Source organism: Orcinus orca, chromosome 15 (genome assembly GCF_937001465.1).
Source record: "Orcinus orca chromosome 15, mOrcOrc1.1, whole genome shotgun sequence".
Taxonomy (NCBI): Eukaryota; Metazoa; Chordata; class Mammalia; order Artiodactyla; family Delphinidae; genus Orcinus; species Orcinus orca.
The window spans coordinates 71,098,360-71,125,636 of NC_064573.1; the positions used below are offsets into that span (position 1 = coordinate 71,098,360).

At 48.6% G+C, this 27,277-nt stretch overlaps 1 protein-coding gene across 3 annotated transcripts in view; it reads left to right on the forward strand.

The window, feature by feature from the left end:
• The window catches only part of WSCD2 (WSC domain containing 2), a 98,723-nt gene that overhangs the window by 40,406 nt on the left and 31,040 nt on the right, over positions 1-27,277 (forward strand). For 2 of the 3 annotated variants that reach the window (XM_004281364.3, XM_049698571.1), the window contains exons 2-3: positions 13,019-13,966; positions 24,145-24,259. In XM_004281364.3, the coding sequence (XP_004281412.1) occupies positions 13,588-13,966; positions 24,145-24,259 (494 nt within the window). In that variant the 5' untranslated portion in view covers positions 13,019-13,587. The remainder of the gene's footprint in view (positions 1-13,018; positions 13,967-24,144; positions 24,260-27,277) is intronic. The other variant, XM_049698572.1, reaches the window with a different exon arrangement.

Here is a 27,277-nt window from a genome sequence, read left to right on the forward strand (position 1 = left end):
TGAGTGAGTGAGTGAATTGTAATTAGAACTGCCGGGGTGAGAGGGAACAATAAGTAGGAACCAGAAGAAAATTTAAGGTAGTTTTTGTTTTTGTGTTTTACGAAGGAGAAACTGAAGGCACAGAGAGGGTAATCCACTTGCCCTGGGCCACACAGTCATAGAATGAGCTTGAAAGATGGGGCAGGAAGAGGAAGGGAAGGGAGAGACCAGGCTTGCATCTCCACCCGGTGCCCTGCACGGGGCTAGGAATTTCAGTTACGAGCCTCCTTCCATTTTCACAACTACCCCAAACCAGCTACCTACTCTGCAGGGCCCACTACAGAATGAAAATGCCCCTTGTCCAAAAATTATCACGAAATTCAAGACAGTGACAGAAGACAATTAAAACCAAGTGCAGAGCCCTGTGGGACCACACAGGTCACATGCCCTTGAAAATGACCCTGCAACAATTTCAATTATAGATGAGGAAACCCCAGCTCAGAGAGGCTGCACATCTCACCCAGGACACCCAGCCTGTCTGCAGGGGTATCCACATTCAAAGCCACAGACCTTAGTGATCATCTAGTCCACCCCTTCACTGAACTAGCCTTGCTGGTGAGCCCCATGGATCGAGCATCCGAGCACCCTGGCTTTCCATCCAGCACTCTGGGCGGGGAAGAGGGGAGCTTCCCTCCCCGCAGGGCCCTGGCTGCTGAAGCCTCCAGCGTCAAGCCAGCTCGCCTGCCTCCCTCTTCCTCCTGGAATGAGGAAGGTCGGTAATGAGACAGACCTTCCTCTCTACCACCCTGGCAGATTTATTCCTGGGGGTGTGTGGGTGGATGTGTGTTTGTGGGGGGATATTCTAAATTTAAAGACATCATGACAGCAGCGACCTATTAATGTTGGGGCTGAGGAGGCCTCTCTTGTAGAAGAATCAGAAATAAGTTGAGAGATAAGGTGCCTCCTCCTGTTCCAACTTCTGCCCCAGGCCCACCCCGCCTGGCTCTGTGCCCGCCAGCCCTCTGGAATGGGGTAATAACAGTCAGGCACTGACTGGCGCCAGATGCCTGTGGGCGACCTTGAGAAGTGGCGTGTTCCTGCCCATTTTACACCTCAGGAAAAGGGAGGCTCAGAGAAGGGACGTGCCCTCCCAAGGTCTTGACTTATAAGGTGACAGAGCTGAACTACTAACATATTCCAGAACCCATGTGCCTTCAGCCGTGCTGTAGCTGCCTGGGTTGATTCAAAAATGAAGTTAACTCTAATTGTGATTATGCTGAGACCCACAAGCACGCCTGACCCCGAGCTAAGCATTTTACACGCGTTACTTGAACTAACCCTCTAAACAACCCATGCAGTGGGTACTGTCATCCTCATCCCATTTTATGAGTGAGGAACCTGCAGCTTAGAAAAGGTGAGTGGCTTCTTCACGTTCTCAGTGCTAGTAAGTGATGAAGCCAATTCCAGCCCAAGTCTAACGGACATCAAAGTGCACATGCACTCTCCATCTCTTTCTCTAAACCCCAGCTGATTGTGAAAAGAGAAAATGCAGATAAGCCAAGTGAAAAAAAAAAAAATCTACTCCTACACCTACCCTGCAAGAGGTAACATCTTTATGTACATTGGTGAGTTTCCATCCAGCTGTTTTTCTCTGCGGAAGGGGAGGTTCTTGCTCCCAGCACATGACCCTTGGTGTTCTGTAATTGCTGAGCAACTTAGAGATGACAGGAAGTATATAATTCATGGGTGTATCTTTCATCCTGGTTGCTGGAAGGCAGCGAGGCATGGCTATCTCCCAGGGAGAGTTGCAAGCTGGACATGGGAGGAGATGGGATCTTAGGGGCTTAGAACACAATTTCAGAATCAGAGAACCTGCCAACGTTGAAACTGACCCTGGAATCCCAGCACAGAATGCTAGAAGTCGGGGCTCCTAGTATGGAAACTTCTAATAGCATCTTTTGAAAGAGTACTAGGATAAAATCTAGAATTGAGCTTTAGAATTGGAGACTGCAACGTTGAAAAGCTGGAGTCAGATGGGTCCAAGAGTGGTGTTCTGGTCCACTCTTTGTTTATTCACAAGGGCAAGACCTAGAACAATGTCTAGGGACATTTTGCGTTGTCATAACTGGGGGGTTGGGGAGCTGTGGGAGGACAACAGCGGCATCTAACGGATGGAGGCCAGGGATGCTGCTTTAACATCCTACAGTACACAGGATGGCCTCCCACACCCCTGCCAGCAAGGAATTATCCAATATTCAGAACAGTGGTGCTGAGGTTGAGGAACTCTGGCCTAGACTTTTGAAGACATGTGCTGGCTTATGCTTTTGACAATCCCAGGGGCTAAGAAACTATGTTTGGTCAAAGCGAGAAGCTTCAGCTTCTTGTTTTACCTTCAACACTAAACATGTTTCTTGGGCAAGTCACAGAGCGCCCTCTGTGTCTCATCTGTGAAGTGGGCTGAAGGATTCCTGCCACGTGCTGTAAATGGGGATGGACCAGTAGGGATGGGTACGTATGCATATGTGCTGTGAGGGACGTGGGGGATGCACATGTTCACACACGCGTGTCTCGGTTGGCACATGCACCTGTGTGGTCGTGTGCCCCCTCAGTGGTGTCCAGATGGTGATCCAAGAGGCTGCCGTGTTGGTCAGTTTCTGGCAGTGGTTGCCCGCGTGGGATGGGACATCTTTCTGTTGGATGCCAGAACTCCTTGGGCCACAGAAGGACATGGTGAAGATACCCCAGGGGTCTGGGGACCCCTATGCCTTCTAGAAGAGGTTCACTTCCCTCATTCCCAGCTGAGGAGCCCCAAGAAGGGTGCCAGCTTACCGAGCAGACTCCCTGGAGAAAGGCCCCTGGACGTGAGGGCTTCCTAATCAAACCACTCACCCTGCAGAGGTCAGAGGAGGGCACTGTTGCAGAAGGTTATGATTAACATCCTGGAGTCAGACAGGCCTGGGTTTGAGTCTCACTCTGCCACTCCCCAGCTCTGCCTTCTGGTGAGTTGGCTGACCTTCCCTACCTCGACTGCCTCATCTGTACAGTGAGAACAAAACCAACCTACCGAGCAGAGTCACTGGGGACAGTCAATGACACCGTTTAGATGGAAGGGCCTGGCACATAGTAGGTGTGCAATAAATAGTGGTCCATCCACTTTCCTTCCTCCCCAGGTAAGGTACCAAGGCTTAAGGTCTGGGTCTGGGTAAGTCACTGGATGCCTGTGGGGAGTCCCTCCGCCTTACCCTTTAAGCCTCAGTTTCCGCATCTGTCAGTAAAGAAGCTGGCCTGGGGACTGTGAAGGGTCCTCCCTCCAGCTCTGATGGGCTCTGAGCCTACCTGTTAGTCCTCCTCTGAGTCAGCTGCAGGGGGCCGGTGACCCCCTCCAAGGGCACTGGGTGCTCCATGCTGGAAGAGAACTTGAACCCGTACAAGTGGGCTGTGGGCAGAGACCCCTCCCCCAACACACATATACACACACATACACACACATACACACCTACACACTGGCTTAGACAGAAAAACTAGGCTTGCTTGATTGGAGGGTAGGGACAGTGGTTCTTGCTGGTGAAACCCCTGGTGGAAAATTCCTCTCTGGGAGGAGTTGCTAATGAGAGCTATCACTATTCCTAAATTAGAGCTTAAACCTCCATGGCCAGCGTGGAGCCTGCAAGCGGCAAGTCACCCGTCATGGTAGGGTGGGAGGTGATGGGGGCTGTCAGGGAGAGGCATGGGCACTGGGAAGAAACCTGGAACCAACTCAGCCTTGGCCTGGCTGTGTGACCCTGGGCAACTCTCTCAGCCTCTCTGAGCCACTGAGGCATGGCCATAGCCCACTGGGGCAGGGAGGGTCCTTAGGGGACTCCTCCCCCACCCTCCACGTTGTGTGCCAGAAGAAACAGGTGTGGGTCACACTGCAGTTCAGAAACAGTCCTGAGCAGAATGCATGGCCCCCGCAGGATGGGGTCCTGCTCCCCAGCCCCTACTCTCTCCACTCTGATCCCGCCCCTGATTCAGGTTCCTGGGATGCTTGGGGCGCTTTCCCACCTCGCAGTCTGCATTGTGTCTTCCCGGCCTGCAAGAGTCTTGCCCCAGATCTTCCCATGGCTGTCTCTCTCTCATTTTTCAGGTCTTGGCTCAAATGCCTTCTTCTCAGTAGGTCCTTCTGTGACCACTCTACCCAAAGTAGCTCTTCCCTACTATTCTCTCTCAAATGATTTTTATGGACCTACAGGGAGAAATGCACTTTACATTAGGATCCAGTATATACGCACACAACTAAAGCAAAAGGTTCACAAAATCGTACTCCTTACTGCATGTGAGTCAGGAATGATTCACTCTGTTCATTCCCTTCCATCCCATTCCTTCCCCTCCCTCCTTCCTTCTTCTCTGTTCTCTGCCACCTCCTGTAGGTCTGCCCCGTAGGTAAACATTCTGCCCAGAACCAGTAGAGTCATCCATTATCTCCCCCAGACAATTAGCAGCCTATTAAGGACCTCTATGCAAATGTGCACTAATTGACCCACAAGACAGCATCTCCTGGAGGAGGAGGACTCCAGATGACTTAATGATAGGGATTTAGGGCCTTTCTTTAGAAGTCCCTGTTGGGGAGGAAAGTGATCTGGGCTCAGAGAAGGGCTGCCAGCTGCCTGACAGGGAAGACCAGTGGATCGGGTGACCCTTTCATCAAACCACTGGACAAGGGGAACTGTCATTTTATCATGACCTTTATCCCCTGCCCCACCCCTGTTCCTTCCTGCAACTCTTTCCCTTCTCCCCAGCTCAGAGTTTAGATGGCTCCCTGACATCTACTCCATTGGGTCCGTGCCTTTTCAAGTATATAATTGCCTCCCCTTTTTAAAAATTGACTTTACTTTTTAGAGCAGTTTTACGTTCACAGCACAATTGATCAGCAAGTACAGAAATTTCCCGGACATCCTGCTGCCCCCCACCACAGACAGCCTCCCCCGCTATCAGTGTCCCCCAGCAGAGGGGACATTTGTTACAATTGATGAACCTACCCTGACACATCATTATCACACAAAGTTGATAGTTTACATTAGGGTTCATTCTTGGTGTTGTACATTCTATAGATTTTGACAAATATATAATATGCATCTACCATTGTAGTATCATAAGAGGTTCCCGACCCTAAAGATCATCTGTGCTCCACCCATTCATCCCTCCCCTCCTAACTCCCGGCGACCACTGATCTTTTTGCTGTCTCCATAGTTTTGCCTTTTCCAGAATGTCATATATTTGGAATCACACAGCATGTAGCCTCTTCAGATTGGCTTCTTTCACTTAGGAATATGCATTGAAGTTTCCTTCATGTATTTTCACGGCTTGAGAGCTCATTTCCTTCTAAAACTGAATAATATTCCATTGTCTGGATATACCACAGTTTATTTATCCATTCACCTACTGAAGGACATCTTGGTTGCTTGCAGGTTTTGTCAATTATGAGTAAAACTGCTATAAACAGCTATGTGCAGATTTCTGTGTGGGCATAAGTTTTCGACTCCCTTGGATAAATACCAAGGAGCGTGATTGCTGGATCATCTGGTTAGACGATGTCTAGTTTTTGTGTAGTGTACCTTTGAGGACTAACTGTAGCTAACTCTTATTGAGTCCCCTTGGTTAAGAGTGCAGGTTCTGGAGCCAGATTGCCTGGGTTTGAACTCTGCTCCACCATTCCTAGCTGTGTGACCTTGCACAGGTGACTTAACCTCTCTGAACCTCAGTTTTCTCATCTGCAAAATGAGGCTAACCAATGAGACCTTTCGTATAGGATTGTTCTAAGGATTAAACAACGTAATATGTAGAACAGTGCCTGTCACATAGTAGGTGCTCAATAAATATTAGCACGTGCTATGTATTTTAAACACATTCGCTCATTTAACCCTTATACATTCCCAGTGAGGCAGAGTAGATTGGTCCTGTTTTACAAGCGAGGAAACTGAGTCTCAGAGAGGCCACTTGCTGAAGATCACACAGCCACCATGTGGCTGAGGCAGGTTCAAGCCAGAAACGTCTGACACTAGATATGACCTCTTTCCATGTTTCTCACTATGGCTCAGCCTGATTCCCTGTAACAAGTGATGATGGCCATAAAGTTTGCCCATGGAGCAAGAGGCACTGAAGTCATTACCCAGGGAAACAAAATTTTAATATTTATTTATAATGGGCACCATATGTTCCCTCTGATTTTTTTATTTAATTACATCATGGCAGATGGCTGGATGTTAAAGGACTTTAAGCTAATGGCAATTTGCCTTCTCATTTATTTTCTCGAGTTTTGGGAAAGACAGATGAAAATGGACATGGATGGTGAGCTGTGAGTGCTGGGCGGTGGCAGGTGAGTCTCTGCCCTGGAAACCAAGGGAAGGGAGTGTAGGGGCTCTGGAGACTCTTCCTGGGAGATGGGTGAGGATGCAGGAGGCAACACATCCTGTGATCAGGAGCCCAGAGCAAGGTTCCCCCTGTGTGCACACACAAATATGTGGAATCTTGGATGAAAGCAATCCCCTTTTTTTTACCCAGGAAGTAAGTCTATATGTACAGAAGTGCCCATTGCAGCTTTGCACAGAGTGGCCAAAAACTGGAGAAAAGAACACAATATGTCCATCCTGGGCACGATGGGCTCATTACACTATAGCGCACCCATGAGTGGGAGGGTGTGTCCTGGAGGGGGTTCACACACCAGGTAGGGGTGCGAAATTCTTCCCCAGGGTTTGTTGGGGTAATTAATTTCTGGATTCCTGAAGACCATGAGTGAAAGCCACAAGACTGACAATTATAATGGTATTTCTCAGACTATTTCATTACCTCTTTCACTGGCCAAGTGACTGGTCCAGGAGCAAGAAGGATGAGAAGGATTTAAAGGAGTGGGGGGTTCATTTGCCTGGAGAAGAAGTGTTTGAGGGATGTCTCCAAGCTCAGGAAGCTTCCTTCCTTTGAGGCTGGGATTCAACTGAGAGATGCAGAGTGTGCGAGAAAGGACCAGCTCTCCTGGAGGCCTGCACCGTGCGTGCCATTACAGCATGACGTGGAGACTTAGTCCTGCACTTGAATTCATGCCCCACTTCTTGCTCTCTGTATGTGTGGGCAAGTAACTTAATCTCTGTGAGCCTTAGCTTCCTCATCTGTAAGATGGTTATAATCGTGCCTACACTTCACATTCATGAGAGGTCCTATATTGCCTTCCAGGAGTCTGGTTAAGATCTACATTTGGGAGGTTTAGCATAGCACGACTTATTTACAAGGAAGGAAAACTGGAAATATTTTACACATCTAATGATAAGGAAAAGATTGGATGACTGAAGATATATTCCAAGTAATGGATTGCATGAGTAAGTAGTTTATTTAGGTGAAGAGCACGCTAACCCCTTTCCTTCCCTGAGTGGGCAAGGAAGACAGGGAAGGGAAAACACCAAATAGAGTGTGGTGCTGTCAACTCAGTTACCACTCAGGGTGACTGAGGCTGGGGAAACTCAAGGAGCCTGTGCAAACACAGCCTCAGAGTTATTCTATCAGTGGGGTTAGGGAGCTGGGGCATTTATACACCAACTCCCATCAGTCATTCATTGAGGCTGCTTCCAAATGGCATTTGGAAGCCAAGTCTATAGGTAGGGCACATACAGCATCTATTACAGATCTACCAGACTGGCAGAAGTGAAAAAGGGTGACGACATTAAGTGCTGATGGGAATTGTAGCCATAGGCATGTTCATACACTACTGGGGGGAGCTGTCACTACAGCCACTTTAGAAAACAAATCAGCATTTCTTGGGGTAGTCATAAGATGCTCTCACAGTAGGGCCCAGCAATTTCACTCCCAGGTATATACACACCCTACATTAATTCTTGTACACATATATCAGGAGATAAGGACGAGAGTGTTTGCAGCAACCAGGGAGGGGATTCCGTTCTGCCCAAGCCATGTGAGCTGAGAATTAATGATGAGGAAGCCCTGTGAAGGAAAATGGGATCCTTATACCAGGAAAAAAGGGGCATTGGGAGGCAAAACCACATATATCCTCTACAAATTATAATAAGAGGTAACAGGTGACACTTGTACCTAATAATTCAATTTAATATTTAGTCCTCACACCAACACTATGAGATAAGTACTATTATTTCCCTCATTTTATGGATGGGGAAAGTGAGATTAATAACCATCTCAAAGGGTTCTCGTGAGGATCAAGTGGTGCGATGGAAATAAGATGCTCAGCACAGTGCCTGGCACATAGTAAATGCTTAACAAATACCAGTGATTTCTGATGTTGTTATTATTTGGCCTGGGCTCTCAGTTTCTTGGAGAAAAACTGAAGAAACTGAACTGTCACAAACCTGGTTTCTCAGCAGCTATTTCTCGGCAAGTTTAGATGGTCAAGGGGTCAGCTGGTGCCTGGGTTTATGCCCTCAAGTCAAGTTCAGGGAGTTGTGGAGGGAGAGCCGGCTCCTGCCCAGCCTTCTGGGCTTCTAGCCAGACTTACCTGCTCCCCAGAATCTCCGGCCCCTCCCAGGGAGGGAGCCATGGGGCAGGTTGCACCTCCCGGTCTCCCTTCCCACAGGGCAGCTCTGCCCTGTCCATCATTCTCTTGGCAACTCAGCACCCGAGGTTCATTCTGGTGCTAAAAATAGGCTGTGTTTAGACATTCCAGGGCTCCGGCTGGAAACACAGACTACGGTAACCAAATACTGTCATGCCCGCAAAAGGGGGCCTCTCAGCCTCACCCTCGTGGCAGCTCACACTACCCTGGAGGCAGGGTAGGGGGCATCCACCACTTTCAACAGATGGGGAAACTGAGGCTCAGAGGGCGGTCTCATGTAAAACACAGAGATATGAAGCAATGACAGCCAGCTTTTAGCGAGTGTCAACTCCGCCCCTATGGGTTATCTCCTCAATCCTCCCTAAACCCCGGGAGGGAGATTCTATGGGCCGCCCACTCTGCAGAGAGAAATCGGCAGCTCAGAGAGGTGAAGACACCTTCCCGACTCTCACACCCATAGGTGACGGGAGAGGATGTTAATGTGATTCTGGCTTCCAGCATGTCATGAACAAACAGAAACTGAGAGGTGAAGGGGCTTTCTGGAGGCCAAGCCATGCCCCCTGCCCAGGGTTGGACAGACACAAGCTGTGGAGTACGGGGAACCATCACACCTGCCTTGCAGGTTGCCAGGAGGGAGGAGTTTGTGAGAAGATGTTTGTAAAACCTTTAAACACAGTGTTCAGCCTATGGTAGGTTTTCAGCCAATGGCAGTCAGCTTCATTCCCCAGTTCTGTCTGGACAGACAGAGGCAAAGAGAGATTGAGAGAGACTTGGAGAGAGAGAGAGGGAGAGACAGGAGAGAAAGGATGATGGATGGGCATGAGAGAGAAGGTTCCCTGGGGGAAGTGGGACTGTGGCTCAGCGGGGGCCCCTGCACCCCAGGACCACACAGAGCTGCCTCCACAGCGCCCTGAATTTACGGCTCCCTTAGGCTGTCACACGGGGCGTTTGGCACATGGCATGGACCCATTGGTGTAGATTTAAGCCCCAGGGAGAGGTCAGTCCTCTGAGTCTTCTCACTCATTTTCTGCACTAGTGTTTCTTGGGGACCTACTGTGTCCCAGAGGCTGGGGCTGACACTGTGAGAGCACAGGTCAGGTCCCACTTACATAGGGCTCAGATTCCAGAGTGTTCTCCGTCCAGGTGACCCCCCCCACCTCCTGGCACTGGCAGGATGGTGTGGGTGACTCAAGTCAGAACCCCCCTTCCCCCGCTCGCTCTTCCCACCACTGCTGCCTCAGTCTCTTTCTGTTCCCTGCCAGCTTCTAATGAGCTCATTATCCTCTTAAAACCCATTTGGCACCCACTTAGAGGAAAGATGTGTTGAAATATAAAAGAATGAGAAGGGAACAACAAAAAAGAACTACACCCAGAAATATCCTCAGAAAGACAAAAAGCCACAGGGAACAGAACAGCTGAAATCTTTGCTGTCTTCATGCCCGCAGCAAATGTGCTGCTGTAGCTAGTGACTCTGATGGCAGCTCACATGTGCTCACGAGAGGGACAGTGGCCGGAGGCTTTTCTTGAGCACCTACTATGTGCCAGGCAGTCTTCCTACAATTTTTAATGCAATCCTGCCGGCAGTATTTGCGGGGCGGGGGTGGTGTCAAGTTTCTTATTGTCCACTCCCCAGGAAAGGAGCCTCAGTCAGTGAGAAGAGGTGTCTTGCCCCAATCACATAGGTGGCGGGCGGAAGAGGGAGGGTTTGACCCCAGGTCGGTCTGCCTCCAGAGTCCATGCTCTTGCTTGCCTGTCTCTGGAAGGGCTGGTGTCCCCTGCGCATTCCCTTGAGGGCTGCTGGCCTTTTTTCATCCTGTCCCAGCTGCAGAAATCTCTGCCATGTGTGTGATCTACATGAAATACCGTGGGGCACAACCCACTGCCTGGAGGTTTTCTAGCTGATAGGAGACTGGTGAAACTTCATTTAGAGCACAGTCCAGACTTCTGAGCTTGGCATTCAAGGCTCCCCATGGTCTGACCCCACCCAACGCTTCCCTGCATTCTCACCATGGCCTAAGCTCCTTGGCTGCCTCCACCCCTGTGCCCTGCCGGCCGGCCGCGTGTGCTGTTCCTCCTCCCTAAGGTGTCCTTCTGCTGTCCCTTCACACAGAAAGCTGACTCCCCTTGCAAGACCTGCCAGCTTAAAGACCCCTCCTGGGAGAAGCCCTTCAGGGCAGCTACAGTCCCTCACTTCTCTGGGCTCCTGCATTCCAGGGCTTCTTACCCCGGGGTCCAGAAACCCCTTGACATTGTAAGCCAAAATCTGGGAGCTTATGTGCAAGGGCTCTTTTCTGGGCATATGTCTGTAGTTTTCGCCATATTCTCAAAGGGATATAAGTCCGGAATAGGCGTGTGGTTAGGAATACAAGCTGTGAAATCAGATGGGCCTCGGTTCACAATCCAGCTGCAACTTCATAGCTGTGTGGCCCTGGACAAGTTGCTTAATAATTCTGAGCCTCGTTCCTCGCCTCTGTAAAGTAGATACAGATCTCCCTCACTGAATTGTTATGAGGATTAAATCAGAGTATGTAAGCATTTAGAGCAGTATCTGGCACATAATAAGTGCTTGGTAAACATTAGCTATTAATATTAATTGCTGCTCTATATCATATATACATCTACTATGGGATTTATCATTGTCTGTGTAGTATAGTGATTTAGTATAGTGATTGTTTAAATTGCTGGCTCCCTCGGTAGACTCTGAATTCTCTGAAAGCAGCAACTCTGAATTATTTATTTCTGCATTCCAAGCACACATACAGTAGGCAAGCAACACATGTTGTTAAATGAATGGAAGAATGGGTGGATGAATGGATGGGTGGAGAGTCGGATGGATGAGTGGGCTGCTACAGTTCAGATGAATGGATAGATGGATGGATGGGTGGATGGATTAATGAATAGATGAATGATGAATGGATGGAGGGGTAGGTGAATTGATGGGTAGATTAAAGAATGGATGATGGATGGGTGAATAGATTGTGACTTGACAGATGGGTAGGTGGACTGCTGGATAGATTAAAGGATGATGGATGGATGGATGGATGGATGGATGGATGGATGAACAGATAGTCTGACCCCGCGAGAGCATGGATTTGGGGCTGTTTTGTTCATTTAATTTTTCCAAGTGCCTGCAACAGTAGCTGGTGCATGTAGGTGCTCAGTACTTAGTTCCTGAATTAATAGGATGGCATATGGAGGGACACTGGACTCTACCTTGAACCACAGTTAAACTCCCATGCTGCTGTCTGGATTGGTAGGGGCTGTTACCATTCAAATCACCCATTGGCTGACAGCTCAATTCTTTGCGCTGGCCAAGATTGTCATGAGGCCCCCTGCTGGTGGTAAAATGAAACAACATAGGCCAAGTGGAGTCTTCTATTTTCTAATTTAGATTCTATTTTCCTCCTGGCTGATGATTCTGAATGTTGACTCATAAAGCCGTGGTTCTCAAACCTTTGTGCTCATTACCATCACCTGAGGGCACCTTGTCACACCTGTAGGTGTCCTCTTCAACCAGAGATTCTGGTTAGAGAGGTCAGGAAACTTCATGTTTAACCAGGCTGCCAAGTGTTTCTGAATCAGATGCTCCTCAGACCACACTCTGAGGGACCCTCAAAGGATGAGCCACTGCTGGTCATTGGGAGGCAGTGGAGATGGGCTGCTGCTTCAGGGGCTGTCTCTGGATTCCCAAGTGATGCCCAGACCATCACTTGGAGAAAGAGCGTCAAAAAGGCAGGGGTTCAGAGCTGCGGTTTTGTGTTTGGACCATCCTGGGTTCAAATCCCACCTCCACCACTCACCAGCTGTGTGTCCTCAGTTTCCTCATCTGTAAAATGGGAAATAGTTACTTCCCACAGGAACATGGGGAAGAATCATTAATACACATAGAAGGCTTGGCACAAAGCAGGGCATACCAGAGACACTCAATAAATACTGAGTGAATGCGTATGTTGCTAAATAATTCTGCTTTCCTTCCTTCTTTTCTTCCTTGGATAGAAGAGGGGGGCTATGGATTTGATCTCTCCCATTACAATGTGAGCCCTGTGAGGGATGGGACTGTGTCTCTCTGGTTTACAGCTTTATTTCCAGCACCTAGGACAGTGCCTGCTACACAGTAGGTGCTCGCTAAACATTTATTGGGGAAAAAAATGAATGAATTTGATCTGGTTCAGTACCAGCCAGGTCCAGCAGACAGTTCAGCAAGGACCTAGGAAGTACTTTTTGGCCTTGAAGTAACCCACGAATCAGTGTATATTTGACAAATATGCAGACGTGTGGGGCATAAGAACCTGTGCTTGTCCAAGATAAAGCTTGCCCTCAAACCAGGACCCAGTAGGATTCGCTTCTACCCAGCACTGCTGGGTGCTTTGAGCCGCTGGTTTCCTCCCCTCTCTGACTCTGCATCCCCCCTTGAGAATGTTCAAGAACGCTTCGAGTTCTGGCCTCTATGAGGAGATTTCTTATGCCTGTACCTGTGCTGTTTTGCAGGTGACAGCCCTGAGCCCGAATGCTTGACCGGATGAAAGCCCGCTAGCTTCTGTTTCTGCCAGGTGGACACGCTGAGCTTGGTCCCCAGCTGGGGAAGAGGCCAGACACGGCCCTCAGTGAAATAATCCAGCCCCTATAGGCCTGAGCAGCTGAGAAAGGGCGAGAAGCGAACTCCAGCTGCTGGTGAAGCCTCCCAAAATCCTCCTCCGATGGCTGTTTTCAAAGTTCTTCGGGAACGCTGAGGCAAAGAACAAGATGTAGGAAAATGGGACCAACTCCTGCGTGTCCCCAGCCTCAGAACCCCTTTCATGGCCCAAAGAAGCTCTCCTTGGCTCCGGGAGGGCTGGTGAACTCTGTCCTCTATTCTCCTGGCTTCAGCCAGGCATTGGACTTGCCCTCCTGCTCTGATCTTGGCAGTCACCTTCGCAGACGGATTAAGCCTGAAGACCCCCAGGGGCTCCATCCCTAAGGGAAGCTTGAGAAGCAGAGCCCTGCCTCCATTCCCTCCCTGGATCACAGCCCTCAGCCCCCAGTGGAGCCGAAACGATCCAGTCCGGAATGATCCCGCTATGGCCAAGCTCTGGTTCAAATTCCAGCGGTACTTCCGCAGGAAACCTGTACGTTTCTTTACCTTCCTGGTGCTCTACCTGACAGCTGGAAGCCTCGTCTTCCTTCACTCTGGTTTTGTGGGTCAGCCTGCTGTCTCCCAGAACCAGGCCAACCCCGCTGCGGGGGCCCCAGTGGAGGGCGCTGAGCTGCCCTTTTTGGGTGACTTAAATCTGGGCAGAGCCTTCCGGGATACAGGTGAAACCTCGAGCATCGCCCGCAGGTATGGACCCTGGTTCAAGGGCAAGGACGGAAATGAGAGAGCCAAGCTGGTGGACTACGGGGGAGCCTGGAGCCGGGCCCTCAAGGGGAGGGTCATTCGGGAGAAGGAGGAGGAGCGAGGTAAGAGGGGTAAGCATCTGGGCTTGGAAGGTGGCTGAGGAGAAGGGAAGGGGGATGATGATGATAATAACGTAATAACAGCTGCCAGTGTTCAGTGTTTAATAGGAACCAGTCATCATACATGCAAGAGGTTTCACAGAGGAGAAAATTGAAGCTCAGAGACATTAAGTAGCTTGCCCAAGGTCACACAGCTTGTAAACAGCCAAGCTTAGATTTGAACCCTGAATCTGTCAGAGTCCAAAGTCTGACCCTCCCCTGCAGGCGTTTTTAGCCCTTGTTACATACACTTGAAAATCAAAACACCTAGCATCTACTGAGCACTTACTAAGGGCCAAGTACTTTTCTAAGCACTTGACATGCATTGAATTATCACCACAACTCTATGTGATAGGTGCTGTTATTCCCATTTTAAAGGTGAGGAAACTGAGGCACCGAGAGCCCAAGTTTACACAGTTAGCTAGTGACAGAGCTTCTGCTCCACTGCATTGCTTCTCAGTTCACTTTGCTGGATCTCTCAGTGATGGCACTTGGGGAACCTCATCGCCCTGGGCATATTTCGTTGCATTTTCTTAGCCTGTCACAATCCAAAAGGGCTTTTCTTGGGCTTCCCTGGTGGCGCAGTGGTTGAGAGTCCGCCTGCCCGATGAAGGGGACACGGGTTCGTGCCCCGGTCCGGGAAGATCCCACATGCCGCGGAGCGGCTGGGCCCGTGAGCCATGGCCGCTGAGCCTGCGTGTCTGGAGCCTGTGCTCCGCAACGGGAGAGGCCACAACAGTGAGAGGCCCGCGTACCGCAAAAAAAAGAAAAAAAAAAAAGGCTTTTCTTCGTAAATGCATTACCTCATTTGATTTTCACTACACTCCACGGACTTAAACAAGGAATATGAACTTATGCCCATTTAACAGACGTGGAAACAGGCTTGAAGAAGTGAAGACTCTTCTCCAGGGCCACATAACTGGTAAGTGGTAAGTTCAAATCAGACCCATCTGGCCTGGATGCTGGCTCTATGACTACCTCCCAGAGTCAGCCGATGTCTCCCCATCTAACCCGCATTCTGGGGAGGACCCCACAACCCCTGCAGTTCATGAGATTAACACGAATGGATGTTTCCAGAATCTGGGACAGATGGTTTGGGAGGATCTACATCCAATCAGGACAGAAGGAAACCCTCCCTGGCCCTTGTGTTCCCTGCCACGTGTCACGCTTTTGCTGTGATTCAACCTATGAAAAACCCCTTCTCCCACCGCGGAAGGAAGCAGGACTACTGGAGGGGACTCATCCCGGGGAGCACATTTCCCTGCTTCAGTCCCACCCTGCACCTGGCTCAGGAGCCTCCAGAAGACCCTACCGTCTCACCCTCAGGAATTTCCTAGAATTCTGCCTCTTCGAAAACTTCACAGGGAGGTGAAGGGGATTGTGGGAGGTGGCAGAATGGATTGGAGGACTTGGATTCATAGTCCAGGTCCACTCCAACCAGCCGTGTGGTCCAGGCAAGTGGCTTTACCTTCTCATGCCTCAGTCTTGTCATCTGTAAAATGGGAATAATGACCCCCTCCCCGCCAGGTTTCTCCGGAGAGTTCAATGAGACATGGTTATGGAAACACTTAGCACACTGCCTGCACACAGTAAATCCTTAGGGATGATCAGGAAATTCTTGTAATCTACCTGGGTAAGGGACCCCATCTTGTAGGCACAGTTGAGGTGTGAGGTGCTACACTGATGGAGAAATCATGATGTGGGTTCCCTCTCTACCTTCTCCAATCAGTAAGCTTCGTCTCACCCCAGCCACACCAAACTCCTTCTGCTACTTTGCAAACCCCAAAGTTTGCCACAAGCCTGTGCCTTAGGATATGCTCCCATCGTACTTAGGATAAATTCCAGAGTCCCCACCATGGCCCACCAATCCAGCCTCATGTTATAACATTTCCTACCCCTCCTCACCACACACTCCCCTCCATTGTCCTTGCTGGTCATTGAACACACCAAGTCTTATCTACTTTGGAATCTTTGTATAGATAGTCCTGTCCATCTGGGGTGTTCTTCCCCATATCTTTGCATGGCTCCCTTCCTCCCTTCCTCCTGGACCTCAGTCAAACCTGGCCACCCTGTAGAGGTCTTCCTGGACTGTCCCAAAGTAGCACCACTTTGTGCCTGGTCAGGACCAGATGCCCCAGCTCTATTTTTGTCACAGTACTTACCGCTCTCTGAAAGTATCTCGTTTTTACTCGCTTTCTTGTTTATAGTCTGTCTCTACTACTAGACCGTCAGCTCCAAGAAGGCAGGGATAGTGCCTGTCCTGTCACCTCATTCTATCAGCACCTGGGACAGCACCAGGAACAAAGATGGCACTCAATACCTACGGGTTGAATGAATGAGTGATTGGATGGACAAATGAATGAATGGCCAGCCCTCTGCCTGGAGTGTCTCCACAGGCTTAGCTCTACTCTTCCTCCAGATCTCAGCTTAGCTCACCTCCAGAAAATTGTCCCTGACCCCACCTCCAGGCTTGATCGAAGGTTCCTCTTCTCTACTCCCTGTCATGGCCCTTATGTAAATGGTAATTGCCTGTGTTTATCAAGGTCCTTTGGTAGAATATGATTCCCTAGTGGCACAGTTGATCTATCCAACGACAATAACAACATCCCCCCATTTGTTATGAGAATGAAATCCCACTGCCACTATCACGAGTAATTATTACCATTTCTTGAGCACCTGCTTCATGCCAGTCACTGTCCCACTTGCTTTTCATATGTTATTTGCATGGAATGATATATGTAAAATGCTTATTACACCTCCTGGTTTATAATAATAGGTCACTTAATAGTTTCTGCTGTTAGTAGTAGAAATAATAGCTAAACATCTGTTGAATGGTCATTATTGGCTAGACCATGTTATAAGTGCTTCATTGCCTTATGTAATTATCACAGCAACTCAAAAAGTTAGAGACTATTATCCTATTTTACAAATGGGAAAATTTAAAACTCAGGGAGAGGTCACTTACCCCAGGTTACACAGATAGTGAGTGGAAGAACTGAGGTTTGAAACAAGGTCCATTTAACTCCAAAGCTTGTGAGCCTTCTTCTCTACCACACTATCCCCGCTGCCTCTGGAAATCTTATGTATTTTATAAAATATAAAGACAGAAGGAAGAGAAAATAAGAAAGAAGCCTGGACCCCAGAGCTCTCATCAGGCAGCTTTAGAATCAGGTGGTCTTAGTAAGAAAACACAAATTCAGACTGTCCTTGATTAACTTATTCCAAGTTCAGCAAGGAAATACAACATATTAGATTAACGCTAATAAAAACGAGACACTTCTTTGACCTGATGCTACACCCATTTGACTTTTCTCTGAAGCTGGCAAGGGCTCTGCTTGATTCAGTGATGCAAGACTTAAGCTGTAAAGGATTCGGAGCCCATCATGGCGTAGTTGGTGAGGGTGGAGCTGCTCCCAGGCTGGGCTGGGGCTGGGCAGGAAGTCTGACTTCCTGGGTGGAGCTGGCACCTACAATGTGCCAGTCACCTTGCTAGGCTTGCGAAATCCTGTGCTCTGAGCAGCCAAATGAGGGTTCAAATCCCAGTTCTGCAGCTTGCTGGCTGTGCACCTTTGGGCAGGTCACTTCACCTCTCTGAGCCTCAGTTTCCTTTGGGAGATAAAAAGTACTTAACATCAGATGACTGATGTGATGATTATATAAGATAAATCAATAGCATGCTCTCTGAATGCCAGGCACTGTTCTAAACCCTTTGCATCTATTACTTCATGTAATCTTCGTAGCAACTCAGTTAAGTAGACACTGTTATTAACTCCCCCATACAGGGAAGAAACTAAGGCACAGAGAGGCTAAGTAACCTGCCCAAGGTTATCCAGCTGGAGGAGTGGGTAAACCAATATTTGAACCCAGGTGGTTTGAATCTTACACCTGAACCTTAAGCACTACATCATCTCCCTTCTCAGCACACAAGTACTCAGCACAGAGTGTGGCACACAGTAAGCAGTTAGTATGTGCTGGTTATTATTATTAATATTGTAATTCTGTAGGACAAAACAGAGATGATTTGACTTACCTTAGGTAACCCAGTTGTTGGGACCAGAGCCAGGAGCCAAATCCAGTTTGATTTCAAAGTCTGTGCTGTTTCTGTTCCCCCCAGATTACAGAAAGGGTGGGCTGGGTGTAAAGAAGGACACGGGGATATTTAGTCAGCATTTTTGGAAGGGGCAGCAGGGGACCCACTCCCCATCTCCTCCAGCTGAAGATGCAATCTCTGCAGATTACGGAGGGTCTGCTCTGTGTCGGAGACTGTGTGCTCATACTCAGCCTCACATCAGGTAGGAAGTATTAAACTCTTTTCATACATTAAGAAACAGAGGCTCAGAGAGAGTAAATGACTTGCCCCCCATGTCACACAGCTGCTAAGAGGCAGAGCAGACTCCAACCCAATTCTGTCTGAATCCAAAGCTCTTATTCTTAACCACTGAGCTATAGAATCCCCAACTGCAATCATTCATTCATTCATTCCATATTTACTGCACGTCTGTATGCCCCACCCTGTGCTGGGAGGTGGAGACACGAGAATGATTCAAGCAGTGTTTTTTTTTTCCTCTGAGGAGTATTCACACCCTCCTGGGGGAAGACAGGCAAGTAAAAGATAAATTATGTTTTCAAAAATAACTTTTTTCTTGATTATCAAAGTAGAAAAATTAGAATACATAGCAAAAAAGAGATGAAAATAAAAATAGCCCAGAGTCCCACCATCCAGCAACAGTCCCAGTCAACACTGTTGGTGTATCACCTTTACCTTCCTGTCTTTTTCCTCTATGTGTGTATTTCTAAAGAATAGAATGGTGTATATATAGCATCATATCCTGCTTTCCCCTACGATAGCACTTTTTCATTTTATTAAAAATTCTTCCCCAATGGGCCTAAATTATTTCTAATTTGAAAAAATAATGGACAATACTTGGAAAATTGTTTCAGAAAAGTGTTAAGGTGGGGTAAGCCAGGGGACTCTGGGATCCCAAAGGAGGGATCCTGTTCGGTCATGGGGCTGTATCATGGCTGCCTTCCTGGGGGAGGTGATAGTTGAGCTGAGCCTGCAAGATCCATGGGCCTTGACCAAAGTGAAAGATGCATCCCTTCTACCCCAGGGAAGCCTAGATATGAGCAGGAAATTCCATTCTCTCTGCAAGGAAACCCAGACAGCACTGGAGTGATCCTCTTGAAGGACAACTTTCCAAGATGGCGGAGAATCCTCAGCAGGAATATACAGTTTCTCTTCTCCATGAAGAGATCAATCTTACAATCAATCTTAAAATTACCCTTGTATTAGAGTCTGAGGGCTGCTATAGCAAAATACCATGAACTGGGTGTCTTGAACAATGGAAATGTATTACCTTGAAGTTCTGGAGGCCAGAAGTCCAGAATCAAGATGGGCTCTCAAAGGCTCTAAGAGGAAATCTGTCCCAAGCCTTTCTCCCAGCTTCTAGCATCAGCAGGCGCCCTTGGCATTCCTTGCAGCTGTATAACGCCAGTCATTACCTCTGTTTTCCCATGGCCTTCTCCTTGTGTCTCTGGGTCTTCAGAGAGCCACTTTCTTACAGGGACACCATTCACATTGGATTGGGACCCACCTGCTCCAGTATCACCTCATAGGTGATTACATCACCAATGACCTTATTTCCAAATAAGGTCACATTCTGAGGTACTGGGCTTAGGACTTCAACCTATCTTTTTTTTTTTTTTTTTTTTTTTTTGATGAGGGGCACAATTCAACCGATAACTATTCCCACTTTTCAGGCAGGAGCTTGAGTAATTCTACAAGGCTACTGCAGTGTCAGGATTAGAACCCCGATCTGGTGGACTCCAAAACTGTTCTTGTAGGACACTGTAGTGCCTCCTGTCTGTGAATCTACTCACAGACGGTAAATGAGAGGAATACAAATTAGCATATGTGTAGCTATCTTTTTAACGAATTACTTTCATTGAAGAGAGCAAAATTTCTTGAAAAGGAAGATTAATTGAAGCAAAAGAAAAAAAAAAGTAAACGAAAGGGGAAGAAACACAGTCAGGAGAGCTCCTTTCCAGATGCCTGTGCTCTCCCGGGCTCACCCCTCACTGGTTTCTGTGCTTGAGATAAATAGGCGGACTGGGACAGGACTTGGCCATTTCAGCAATATTTAGATGGCTGCAGAGATAAACTGATAGATTATGTGAACTCGGCCATTGATTCACCCTCGAGTGACCTGTGATTTTTGTCCCTGTGTTACATATTCGATCTCCACCTCATCTCCGGGAGATTCTGCCACCACAGCAGAACTTGAGGCGGGCCTTTGGAAAATGGTGGAAGTGGGTTGGACAGTACCCTTGCTGATGAGCTCATTGCTAGCAGGGTGATAGAACTCCAGGGACAGGGTCACCGGTTACATTGGCCACAGCCTGCACTGAAGGGTCAGTGGGGAAAGAGTCACCAGCACTTGCCCAGGACAAGGAGGAAACAGATTCAATATCCATTTCCTGACCCAAAGAGCTCAGCCCGTCCATCAGGTCACAGTATGTAACACACCCATTCTTCTCCAGAGCATCAGTGAAGGTACCATGTATCTCTTTTTTCCTCCTGTTGACAGATGAGGAAATGGAAAGTCATCTGTTCACCCAACAAGTCTTTGAGCACCTGTTATGTAGGACATCTCAGTCTGATGCCTGGCCTGCGGAAGGGTTAGGGAAGGGGTGGTATAACATTTAAAAGCCCAGGCTTAGGGGCAGTTGGACCTATGGTCAAATCTCAACTCTTCTCCCAAAAGACTCTCCCTCTCCCATCATCCCTCCAGGAAGGCCTCTCTTGGAGGATGGAGAAGCCCTTCTCCCAAGCTGAGACTGAATGTGGTACATGGGAAAAAGCAGCCTAGACATGGTATAGTCTAGACCCTCCAAGCTGGGTGGACTTAAGCAACTTAGCTTGACAATCAGCATATTAGTCAGTGCACCTTTGGTGGCAAGGGACGAAAACCCATCTTGAATCAGCTTAAGCTAAAGAAGAAAATGTATTGTGTCTTGTCTCCAAACTACCAAAGGGGCTAGATTTTCAAATGAGTGATTTGTGCCCTTCTCTTCCTAACTCTCATCTCTGCTCACCTCTGACTTAGTGTGGTTCTTCTCCTGTACAGACTGACTTTGATGTCAGGGATTGTGGCTGTTGGTAGCTCTGGGCTTAGAGAATGCCAGTGTCATAACCCAAGGGAAACAGATTTCTTTCTCCCAGCTTTAATCTATAAAAATCCAAAGAATGGGTCATGTGCCCTTCCCTGTAGCCATCAATCACTGGCTGGTGGCAGGTGCAACATGATTGGCTCTTTCAAGGTCAGTGTCTCCTCATGGTCGGGGCAGCTAAGATCTGTTAACAGAAAAATAGGAAGAGGGGGTGCTTTGAAGGTACAAACAGTACCATTACAGTCTACCCCTTAACCCCGCAGAGGACGTATGTGTACATACACTCGCACTCCTATTAATTTGATTATAAAAATCTCATCTAACACAATCCACTATCCCATATATGGCCAAATGCACCTACCCTCACCCTAAGGTGAGACCACCCATGGTCATAGTACACCCAACTCCAAGCCTGGCATTTCTGGGTCACGAGTGTTACTCTCCATCAGAACTCAGTGTGGCCCCTTGTGATCCTGAAGTCTGTGGGCCAAATGGAAGTGAAGCCCCCCCCCCAAATGTAAAATGGACGGAGGACAGATCTGGGCTTAAATTTTAAGTGAGACACTTCCAAGCTGTGGTAACATAGGCAGACGACATAGTTTCGAATTCTACATAAAAACGAGTAACATGGAGTAACATGAGTGGTTACCAGTCAGAACATATACCATATGCCAAAAGAAAGGTTTGCATCTAAGACAGAGAGATGTAATAGTCATTAGGATCAGCCTCTTCATCTATAAAATGGGTTAATAAGAAGGGTGTGAGGACTGAATTTTTTTAAATAAGGCATGGCACTTAGTAAAGTAGATAGCACATAGTAGACACTCAATACATATTCTCTCCTCTCTCTCTCTCTCTCTCTCTCTCTCGCTCTCGCTCTCTCTTGCTCGCTCACGCTCTCTCTCTCTCTCTCTCTCACACACACACACACACACACACACAGACACAGTTTTTGATCTGATGACAGTGACCTCATGCTGACAAAGTAAAACAACCACTTCCCCCCTTCCCCTCTCCCTCCCTCTCCTTCCTCCTTTTTTTTCTCCTCCTGCCCATCCTTGGACACTCTGTCCTCTAGTGACCTATTGAGCTGAAGTTGGTGTGAAGCTGTCACCACCATGGCCCATGGAAGTTCTCACTCCCAGCCCAGATGTAAGCAAGCATCCATGCCCCAGGGCCGTGGTTCCTTCTGTGACACAGGAGGGACATACATTGTTGAACAAGCAGTGACAAGATGTAGGCTTTTCCAGAGCTGTCACCATCTGATGCGCCCGCTCCAGGGAGGCAATGTTTCTTTTAAAGATGGATGGACTGTTCTTAGTTGACCAAATCACCTCTGTCTTATGAAAGAAATTCAAGGTGATCAGGGATGAGACGCATCTCCAGCGAGGCTAACAAATTCTGCACTTACCAGGGTGGTGTTGAGGGAAACAATTGCTCCATAATGAGCCTGTATCCTCTGCTAGACCCTGCTCTCCACCATGAGTGAGGGGGACAAGAAGCCCACAGTTTAAATAGATAGCAGCCCACCCATGAACCAGATCAAGTGGCATGTAATATTTCCCTCAGTCGTTCCCTATGAGGGCCGTTTAATTCCAAGGGCTGGCTGGGTCCTCGGTCTAACCTTCAGTTATTTCCAAGTGCAAGGGTGGAAAGAGCACTGGTTTGGGGTCCCATAGATCTAGATTTAAGTCTTTGTTCTACCATCAATTAGTTTCAGGTCTCAGACAGCTCACTTCACCTTTCTGGGCCTCTGTTCAATCATCTAAGAAAACAGTTTAAGCATGCCAAGGGTCATTGCACCTGGGTCATTGCAAAGATCCTCGGATTCAAAGAGAAACAAGCGGTAGTTCAGAACATGGGCTCTGCAGCCAGATTGCTTGGGTCCAAACCTAACTCCACAGGTATAAGCTGTGTTTCCTTGGGCAGGTGACTTAGCCTCTCTGGGCCTCAGTTTCCTCTTCTACATTGAGTGGGAATATTAATACTTACCTCATAGGGGTCATTCTAAGGATTCGCTGAGACAATATGTGTAAAGCAGTTAGCAAAGTGCATGTCCAAATTAATGATTATAAGAACATATGGGAAAAGACTTTATAAACTGTAAAGTACCATCTTTGTGTAATATTTACCAGGAAGTACAGGAACACGTGTACTACTTTAAGAAAACTAAGTGAATGGTTTGTACTTGGATAGTTGTTTTACATTATTTAAAATTTTCCTTTTGGATGAAAGCATTCACCTTGGCCCACAAGGTGGGCAAACTGTAAAGTACTTATACAGCACTGTGAATGGCTGGTTTTTTATTCCACTCACCTTAACTTTGTGCCTGTTATATTCAAGACACTGTGGTAGAGACGTTTATACAAATAAGTCCATGTTAATCTCATTGGGCTGACATTTTCATCCCCACAATGAAGAAAAGTAGGCCTCAGGGAGGTAACTGGCCTAAATGCACTAGGTCAGCACGAGAATGTTACCAAAGTGATACGACAACCTAGATCTTGAGATATCCCAGGCCAGTGTTCCTTCCAAGGGAAAATAACACCTTAAGCCATCTTGCAGAAATGATAACAGGCTGTCAACTTATCAGGCTCTTCAGAGCTGTCCTAATACAGGTCTCATCTGCTTGGTGCTTAGGGAATGATGCTGGCTTGGGTTACTGGGTGCCCAGTTGTCACCAGTAGAGCCCAGGGGCATGACCTTAACCCTGGCCTTGGAAAGGTCCCTCCCTCCTCTCTGTTGACCTCCAGGGCCCACAGCCTCACCCATGGGACACCACTGCCCTTATAGATCATGTTCTGCCAATGCACATGAGTTTCAGTCTCTCTTGTTTCTACTTTACTGCTCAGAGGAAGGAATTGGTACCAAAAGGTCAACAAGGCCACATAGCCAGAGGCACACTGGTTACTCCTGAAACCCTTTCAGCTTTGTCCCCCCTGCCAAATCTGACTTTTCTCATCTCCCCAAAGCTAAGTACATCGGCTGCTACCTGGATGACACCCAGAGCCGGGCCCTTCGAGGCGTGTCCTTTTTCGACTACAAAAAGATGACCGTCTTCCGTTGCCAGGACAACTGTGCAGAACGGTAGGGCCCCACCAGTGTCCCAGGCATTCAGATCCCTTCCTTCTCAGATTCCTACCTGTGGTGGTCTTTCTTTTTCCATGGGAGGGCATGATGGAGGATGAACATGTGGACAAGGAAAGGGTGATGTGTGTGTGTGTGTGTGTGTGTGTGTGTGTGCGTGTGTGTGCATATGCATACGTGCATGCAACTGAGCAGGGAGTTGGTCTGTGGGAATTTGTGAGACTGCCTAGGAGTGAGTTTGCAGTGTACGGTATGCAGGGTCATATGTTTGTAAGCTTAATGCCAGTACCTAACTGTCTTTAAATAACAGTAGCTGTGAGTGCAGGAGTCTCTGTGGATATGTTTGCAAGGGTCCCGAATTGTGGGGAAAGCACAAGTGGGTGTTTACACGCAGGCAAGTGTGAGTCTGTGAGCGTGAGGCTTGTGTGGTGCCCGTGGGAAGGGTGAGGTGGGAGCCCGGGATCAGGGCTATTTAATGGTTTACCAGCCAAGAAACTATTTGTTTCTCTACCAGAGAGAAACACTCACCTGTCCAGACAGTGTTTTCCAATCTAAGAATAAAATGATGTTCTTGATTAGAACATGCACTGCGGGGAGGGCGCTCACTTTCCAAGAGTGGATGAGGCCCCAGAGGACTGGCGAGTTGGGACCCTCAGTCCAGGCCTGGGAACCAGCACTGCTGCCCTAGAGGCACTGTGGAGTGAGCTGACCTTCTCCTCCCCTGTGCCCTGGGTCCCCTGATGTGTGATGGCTTGTGAGAGGCCTCTAACATGCTCATCTTCAGGCTCTAGCCTGATCACAAGCTCTGAAGGAGCTCCACTGCATGGCTGGAGTGGAAATGGGCAAGTGGGTGGCCAAGGGACTCTTCCCTCAGTTCCTGACTAGAACACACTGTCCCCTTTATAATCAGCTTCCATAACAGTTCACCATTGAAATCCTGAGCCCAGGACCATCTCCAGCTTGGGAAAGACTCCAAGCTCTTGAGGATGTTGATTCTTTAATTTATTTATTGAACGGTGGGGAGACAGAAGTGAATTTCAGAGTCCATGCCCTCAGAGAGGTCTTGTGGGAGTTGAAGAGTTAATATTTGCAAAGCAAATATTTGAGTGCCTGGAAGAGAGGAAGTGTAAGCTATTGGCATTCTGTGGCCCAAACCCCGTTCTTGCTTCTGCCTCCCCAACTAGCTGGGGAGCCCCTTGGGGGCAGGGCTGCAGCTGGCTCATCTCTGCATCCACCTGGAAACCCATGTGGGCAGCGCTGAACCAGAGTGAATTACGCGAGTTGATCTGACTCGTCTTCTGAAGCTCCACCTTGGCTGTCACCTCCTCTGAGAAGTCTCTCCTGACACCCCAGGCAGGTTGGGGGCCTCTTCTGCATTTCCACAAGCTGAGACTTACCCCATCTCAACCCTCATCTCACTATGCCGGCGTTTTCTGGTTAAGCGCTTGTCACTCCATCTGGGCTGTGACGCACACGTCAGCATCACCTGGAATCTCTCAGGATTGCCGGGCCCCACCCGCAGCTTTTGATTTGGTGGGTTTGAGGTAGGGCCCAAGAATCTGCATTTTTAACAAGTTCCCAGGTGACACTGGATGCTGTTGGTCCTGGAACTATGTTTGGAGCACCACTGCTCTGATTTTCACACCCAGCTGGGAAATTTTAGAAACTCCTGCTGTCCACTGTTCCTTCTATCAGTGGGTCCATTTATATGAGACGGGCCCCAAGGGCACCTGAGAACCAAGGCTTGAGAGAGACAGCGACAGACAGGTGGAAGAAGGAGGCTGGCCCAGCTCCAAGATGCCCAGATAGTTTAAGCTGCTCTTCCTGCGTCTGCCCAGGTGACCGTGTGATCACACGCTACCCGAGTAGTAGGGGTGTTTGGAGACATGAGTCTGGGTGGGTCTGTCCCTCCAGCCAGCCCCCGGAAGTCCCGAGTGATGGCGTGAGCTGACACCTCCCATAGGTCCAGCCTTGCATGACCAGTATTTTGCAGGCTGCTCCCCCAAGGAGCTTTCACGATTCTGGAAAGTGCCTCAGAGGCCACAGTGGGCAAAAGGACTGAGCAGGGGTCGTCCTACTCCCCTCTCCCCCACCACTTCATACCTACCCTGTGAGGCAGAGCAAGCACTTCCCTTTTCATCTGTTTACAGAACAGGTCCTCACTAAAAGTCCTTTTTAGGAAATGATTCCAGAGCTATGAAAAAAAATTGACAATCTTGCAGTGCCTGGATATTTTTTTTGTTGTTTTAAGGAAAGGAATTTTTTACTTGGCTGGATACGTGACCTTGGTTTTGCCACCTTCCAAAGACATACGAGAGTCCCTGCCCCCTCCCCTGGGTCCAGCTCCTCTCAGGGGACATAGAGGCATCATTCCTGGGGGATGTTTCCTGGAATAAAGAGGCTGGACTTTGCAGATATGATTGGCTTGTGGCTCTAGACAGGGAAGAGCAAGAGAGTGGGTGGGGCAGAGGGACCACAGGACCAGAGGGGTGTGTGTGTCAAGTGTCCTGTGTGTTGAAGGTATATGTAGATGGGTGTGAATATGACGTTGTGTGTCTATGTGGGTAAGTGTATGGGGATGTGAGACATGAGGCAGGGATGGAAGCAGGTGGTCCCTGGGGTCTTGTCCCCTTCCAGAGTCTCCCTGTCCCCCAGGGACCTCTTTGTATTCCTTCTTGGCTTCCTGCCCATCCCACCTCCAAGACTTTCTAACCCCTTAGCCTCCCTGACCCTCTCAGGGTCTCCTTATTCTCAGTCCCGATCCCCCTGTCCCTTGGAGTATCCCTGTACCTCAGATCTCCTTGGGTCTCCCTGACGCCCAAAGTCTTCCTTGTTTCCCCTCTTCCAGGGAGATAGGGAGACCCCCACCTCAGTCTCCTTACTCCTCTGGGATCCCCCTGTCTCCTGGAAGCCTCTGTCTCCTGTCCCGTGAGGTCTCCCCTGTCCCCCTTCCATCTTCTGTCTCTCCATTTCCCCTGGGACCTCCTGGTCCCCAGAGCCCTCCCGTCCCCCAGGCCT